Source organism: Pleurodeles waltl, chromosome 5 (genome assembly GCF_031143425.1).
Source record: "Pleurodeles waltl isolate 20211129_DDA chromosome 5, aPleWal1.hap1.20221129, whole genome shotgun sequence".
In the NCBI taxonomy this organism is placed as follows: Eukaryota; Metazoa; Chordata; class Amphibia; order Caudata; family Salamandridae; genus Pleurodeles; species Pleurodeles waltl.
Window position 1 is genome coordinate 301,720,925 of NC_090444.1, and position 6,852 is coordinate 301,727,776.

Sequence of the window (6,852 nt, forward strand, 5' to 3'; positions counted from 1 at the left end):
CAAGAATTGGAACACTCTTCCCACCCACCTGCATCAGACCAAAGACCTCCTTACCTTCAGGAGACTTCGCAAGACCTGGCTGTTCGAGTAGTAGCAGCACCTCCCCCCCATTCACAACCCCCTCCCCATATCAGCGCTTTGATACCCTCACGGGTGAGTAGTGCGCTTTACAAATTCCTGATTGATTGATTGAACAATGACCCTGTTTTCCTCTGCCTTAACCATGCATGTCTGAACAACGAACACGCGTGGTTAAGGCAGAGGAAAACAGACTCCGGATCGGAGAGGATGCAATCAGGTAAGTGGGGCTGGGGTAGGGTTCGGGGTAGTTTTAGGGGCAGGGGTAGTTTTAGTTTTTAAGGGTGGGGTGGGGAGCCACAGTCATTTTAGGTTTTAATGGCAGGGTGGGGGGGTCAGGGTAATTATAGGTTTTAGGGGCCGGGTTGGGGGGGGGGGGTTCTGGATAGCTTTAGGTTTTAGAGGCCGGGGTGGGGGGGTCGGGGTAATTTTAGGTTTTAGGGGTGGGGTGGGGGCTTCGGGGTAGTTTTAGGTTTTACGGGCGGGGTGGGGGTCAGGGTAGTTTTAGGTTTTGGGTGGGGTCGGGGTAGCTTTAGGTTTTGGGTGGGGTTGGGGTAGTTTAGGGGTGGAGGTGTGGGGTTGGGGTAGTTTAGGTTTTAGGGACGGGGTTGAGGGGTCGAGGTAGTTTTAGGGGTGGGGTGAGAGGTCGGGGTAGTTTTAGGTTTTTGGGGTGGGGTGGGGGGTCAGAGTAGTTTTATGTTTTTGGGCCAGAGGTGGGGGGTCAAGTCGTTTTATGTTTTTGGGGGAGAGGGGGGGGGGGGTCGGGTAGTTTTAGGTTTTCGGGGCGGGTTGTGGGGTCGCAGTAGATTTTGGGGGAGGGGCTCAGGAGGGTCTCATGCTGGAGCCATGCATGCCATTCCATGCCTTTACTGGGAATGCCTTTACAACGAAAAACCGTTGTTAAGGCATTCCTTGTGCACCAGACTTAATAAATTCAGCCCAAGCCTTATCATATGTCTTCAGAGTGGACGGAGTAATGGATTGAGAAATTAATGGCAACATCCTCAGATTCCCAGCTCCCAAAGGTCCTACGGCAAAGCTGTCTTCAGCAAATCCGCTCCAGGTGCCTGTCTACGGAATCTCCTCCACTGTGAACGAGATAGCGCATCACTGATATCATTATTCACACCCAGAACATAATGAGCCTTAAACAAAATGTTGAATTTCAGACAATGAAGCAAGAATAAATGCAACAACTTCAAAACTTTCATCTTGAGTCTTTTGTGAGTTAACCACATTAACACCTGTTTGATTAGCCACATTAAATACAACACACCTGTTTGCCAAACTGACCCTCTACAAGACTGAAACAACCAGCATTGGAAAAAACTCAAGAAACACAATGCTATGGTGTGTCTTCTCCAAGAATCTGGCCAATTTTCGGCAGCCCAATGACAATCCCAAAAATCTCCAAAACCATGGGCTCCAGTAGCATCAGAAAAGACTTGTACCTGCCATAACCATTCTTCTGACATTTGCAAGTCAGCTTTTATGCCGGCTTTAAGCCTAATTCTGTGGTGAGGTAAAACGGCACCCTTGACTGAAAAGCCAAGACGCCCACAAAAGGCTCTACCAACTCTCACCACACAACATGCGAAATTCAAATGACTCCATAAGGCCTGCACCTGCTGTAATGCCAACTTGTCCTTACAATCTGCCTCCCCAAGCAAAGAAATCAACTTTTTAACCTTATCAGCTGGCAGCCTTACCTTCATTTTTCCAAATCCAATTCAATATCCAAAAAAGTAATACATGTAGCAGGGCCTTCAGTCTTATCCGGAGCCAGGGGTACTCCCATCTCTGAAAATCCTGTAAACCTTTGTGACATTCATTGGATCCCGGCGCGCCCATCCGAAAAAAGTTATCAAGGTGGTGCGTTACATATTTGAACCCAGTCATTTGCTGGAAAAAACACTGCAAAAAGCAACTAAGAGTTTCAAAAAGAGAACGAGAAACTAAACAGCCCATTGGCAACATCCTATCATCAAATATACAATCATCAAACTGACGTCCTAATAAGGAAACAATCATCAGGATGCACTGGCAATATTCTGAAAGCAGATTGAATGTGTAACTTTGCCATTTGCACCTTTCTTCCACAAGCCCTTACCAACCTGATCGCCTAGTCAACTGATGAGTAATGCACCATGGAGTCGTCCTGTGCAATAAAAATATTTATTGACTCTCCCACAGGCCAGTCTAAACTTGCCTTGTTGCTTCTTATGTACACCCAGGGGTGAAATTGTTAAGTTAGGAAACAGCCAAAAATCAAGTGGGCCCACTATTCTGCCGCCTTCTAATTCTTTCTTCAATTTCCTTCTTACCACTTCGGATTTTCCACTGCAGATTTCAAATGTTTTGTCTATCCACGCACCCGAAGGCCTTGATAACATAGCCTAAGACCATCAAGAAAACCCCAGCACAGCAGTTTTGCCTCCTCTTGCAGCGGATAAAACTGTAACCAGTAAAAGAATATATCTAACTTCATAGGAGGTGGGCCCTTTTCCCACCACTGGCTGCATCTGACCCCCCACCCTGTCTCCACCTCTCCCGTAAGTGGTCTGCTACCCCCATTACATTGCACCAAGGAGTGTTTACCACCCCAATTAGAGCAATTGTGCAGAAACTTGCACTGGAGTCGAGTACATCAACCTCTCTTAAAGGACCAAACTGACCTCTGGCAAAACTACCCACCCCGGATTGGGTGAGCCGCCCTTGAAAGGGCTTGTATGGGAAAGGAAGACCACTAGCTGTGTATAACGCTGGGGAATTCTTAGAATTACGCAACCATTGCATCCAAAGGTCATTATCAAAATCTTCCCATTCTTTGGGGATAAGCCATCCAAGCTCTAAATTCTTCATCGTATCTAAACCATCCAAAGCCACCATAATCCATTTGAGCTCTCCAAACAAAATCCTTATATGTGAATAAAGAAACACATTGCTCAGGATGCTGCTCGCAGTATATGCTAGCAAAAAATTAGTATGGCAAACTTACAATTCTCAATGGTAGCGGGCACTTTTGGCATCCTAGCTAATTCCCGTTGTTCCTCCATCGACCCTTCTTTAGCTTGGGCTTCAACATGCAACAATTTAAAAACACCAGCAAACACATTTTTACACATTTTTCCTTCATGGTTCGGGTGAGACGTGCCCCCAAAAGCATCAACACCGCCATATATGGTAACTTCTTACTCCTGATACTACGACTGCATGAGGCCCCCCTCATCCTTACCTGACTCTGTCTTAGAAGCTTCCACACCGCCTAAACCTGACTTACCATCATTGACTCCAGATTTTTTGTTCACCAAAACCAAATTGTCATCCTCTGTTTCTTTAACACATAAATTATTTGTTCGAATGGAATCATCCTTGCCCACCCAAACTCCCCGAAATTTCGAATACTGGTGCACCAGCTCTATTACCCACAGCTACAGAGACCAAACTAATTACTTTCTGACTTGACCCTTCACACCCGCACCCACTGTAGCATGTTTCTAACCTTTTGGAAGGAAACCGCTTCAAGGAGCCTGACTGTTCTACCTTTTTGATCACGTTGGACCATCTTAGGTTCAAATCCTGAAAGACACCAAAGCTCCTTCCTTTGTTAGAAAACATCCTCACCTTTTTTGAAGTATCTCATTCCCCTTCCTCCTACCCCAGTCCTCACAAATTTCACCCTCCTCAATATCTTGTTCTTCCTCGTAATCCATTAAATTATCACGCAAAGTGAGCCCTGTATCAATAAAATCAGTTCCCCGGCTGGTAGATGGTAGATCAAGGCTCTGCCTGTGTCCTGAATCAAACGATTCACCAGGCCACTCCCTCGTAGTGGGGTTAATCTTGCCAGATACAACCTTCTGTTATAACCGCCGTTTTGAGGGTGCCCAGACCCTCGCCGGTATCTCTGCTGCCGCCTTATTTCCCATGGCATCATAGGCATGGCTCTTCTTCGTGAGCTGCGAAGCCCAGAGGAACTGTCACACCCTGAAAAACCTTCAGCCGCCCTGGGCTCTACTTGACTAAAAAACTGCCACCAGAAAAAACATTACTTTTTTCTTGTATAGAATGCACCATATTTAAATTACCATAATTTGTATTGAAATTACGAACAACTTCTTGTTCATAACCCAATACTAACTCTGTTCAGACCATGTTGGAATTATCCACTTGCCATCTCTGAACCCTATTAATCATAGGACTCACCCATCTATGTATAATTTGTATTTCTTGGTGAGAACCTTCATTAATATTTATTTGACCCTGGTTCCTAATGCTGTGTTTAAACATGCCCCCGTCTCTCCGCATGCTCAACTTTTCATCCGAGTCAATAATGACAATCAGATTGATGAAATTACTGGGGGTGGCCATCTTGGATGGTGTTTCTAATGATTCAGGCAGCCTAACGGTCTTCCCTGACTCAAAAGTAAACACCTGCAGTCCTTTCCCTATATTTCTGTCATCCCCCTCATGCGCATTCAATGTGTGAGCCTCCAGGTGGCTCGCACACTTCACTGCACTCTTCAAACCAACCCCCCTCCCTCTACTGCCACCTACTGCTGACCAGACATTCCAGTGCGGCACAGCAAACGAAGCCCCCACACGCTCACCAGCCAAGGAAGCAACAGCCCCAGAGACACCATTATCATCAATAACAGACAGCCCAGGTGAGGAATGAGCCCGCCTACCTGATGTGCTTTTTTGATTATATTTCTTTGCGCCGGTGAAGCACACGCTATTAGAGCAGCAGCAACACCCTCCGCTGATGCCCTTTTAGGGCATTTGATGCTTACCCACACCTGCTCCTAGACTCCTGCCTGTAACAAATCTTCCCTGCCCTCCTCATATACAACTTTTAGCTCATCTGTCACTTTATTACGTTGAGCCATTATCACCAGAACCGTCAACTCTAACCCTGAAAGTGAAACTACATTGAAAGTGAAACTAAAACGATTCTGACCTACCTACCTATAGAAAGCAGCTGAAGAACAAAACACGCCCTGGCTACTTGGGGTGTGACAGCAGCTAAAAGAGGCCACCTGCGCCCACCCTCACTATATAAACCCTAACAATGATCCCTCCCTTAAAGAAGAGCCGACCAATCACTAAAACCCATGTCGTGGATTGCACCACTGATGCCCGATAAACCCGGGGGGGAGCCCTCATCCCCACCAAGCCCCATTGTTATAGGGCACCCCGGAATGAAGACGAGAGAAGTGTTAAAATGATATGTGTCCTTTGTGAGGAGGGAAGAAGGTAGAAATCTAGGTGAAATATCTCTTCATAGAAACAGTACACATTGCATGCCCTTCTTTTATTTAAGATCATTTTCAGTTTGACCTTCTCAAACTGGGCCCAGAACAGATTTGAATGAAATATATTTATGTAAAGTATTGCTTAAGGTGCGAGTTATGTTATTTGTGTTCCACATGTATTTATCTTTCTTTTTGCTGCAGGGAAATTCGAAAAAGAACAAAAGCCGATAGTTACAGAGCCATCCGACTGGTAACCGCCCTGTACCAAACAGCGCTGCTGACCCACTACCGGAAACACAAGGGCCTCCTTCCTGATTAGTTCTGCTGTGGGAGTGCCAGGATTACAGCGCCTAGTAGCAAGTCTGAACTGAGGAAAAGACAGAATATCTTGAATCCATTTGTAGAAACTACAAACTTAGAGTCTGATGTTGCTAGAAAAAGAAACAATAATGTATAATTCACTCATGCTTTATTTCCAAGTTCATTTTACAGTGCACTTTTTATCGGATTTTAATTTCAATATACAATAATTTGAAAGGTCTGTATATTTTGAAACGTACTTGTTTCGTAATACATTTATCAGTGTGTCTGTCTGTAGTTAACCCACTAAAGTTTATACTTCAGGTTTCATATTGGACACAATTATCGGAATCAGAGAGGACTTCATCTATAATGGGCCATGAAAACTGTGCAGTTACTGTGAATTTATTAATGCATCTCAAACTTTACTTAAGATGATCCACAATTAAAATGTGAGGAATTAATGTAATTAAATTAACACTTATAGTAAACCTGTATATTGTCTGTACTTTAGTGATGTATGTAATGTTGTAAATAATGTGAAACAAAACAGTTTAGCTCTCCCAGCAAAAAACAATGGAAAACTTAAGAAGGGACTGTGGGTTTATGCTGCAGACTTTGTGTCACCAGGATGCCAGTACCAGCGGTCATCTGCAAACCTGCCAACTTTAAAAATATATTTTTACCATCAGAGGAGGAGGGGCCTTGAAAGCCTAGGTTTTGAGAGGGCAGGTCTTTAAACTCATCAATGCCTATCTAGTCCTGGGGGGCATCTTGAAGGAGGTGGGGGCCAAAGAGAGAGGGAGAAGCTGGGATCCCGGCAGAGCTTGAGGTAATATTCCTGATCCCCACCAAAAAATGACAAAAGCATGTTATCCATGTTCCATGTAGGTTGCCAACCCCCTGATAAACATCTGCACTGCAGTGCCTCCACTCACGACCTGGATGCCCAATGTGTGCAGGGGTGTCCAGCTCACATTGGGCTCACTGTGTGATATCGGCTGATCACTGTGAGACCATGTGAATCATGCTTTTGATTAACTTGCTTGCATTGTTCCAGTGCTCATGTTTAGGGAAATACGTTTTTGGTTTTGTTTTGTCCTATCCCCACACCAGCCTTTGATTCTCCTTTTTAAAAAAAATAAAAAATGACCACACCCACTTGCCATTGCATCCCTCCCACCCGCTCCTCCATTGCACCTCCACCCATTGCAGTCCT

The 6,852-nt window shown here is 45.0% G+C and overlaps 1 protein-coding gene across 1 annotated transcript in view; it reads left to right on the plus strand.

Annotated features, from left to right (window-relative positions):
• The window catches only part of PPP1R21 (protein phosphatase 1 regulatory subunit 21), a 448,835-nt gene extending 442,707 nt beyond the window's left edge, over positions 1–6,128 (plus strand). The window contains exon 22 of the mRNA XM_069234042.1: positions 5,535–6,128. Coding sequence (XP_069090143.1) covers positions 5,535–5,564 — 30 coding nt within the window. The 3' untranslated portion in view covers positions 5,565–6,128. The remainder of the gene's footprint in view (positions 1–5,534) is intronic.
• Positions 6,129–6,852: the final 724 nt, after the last annotated feature.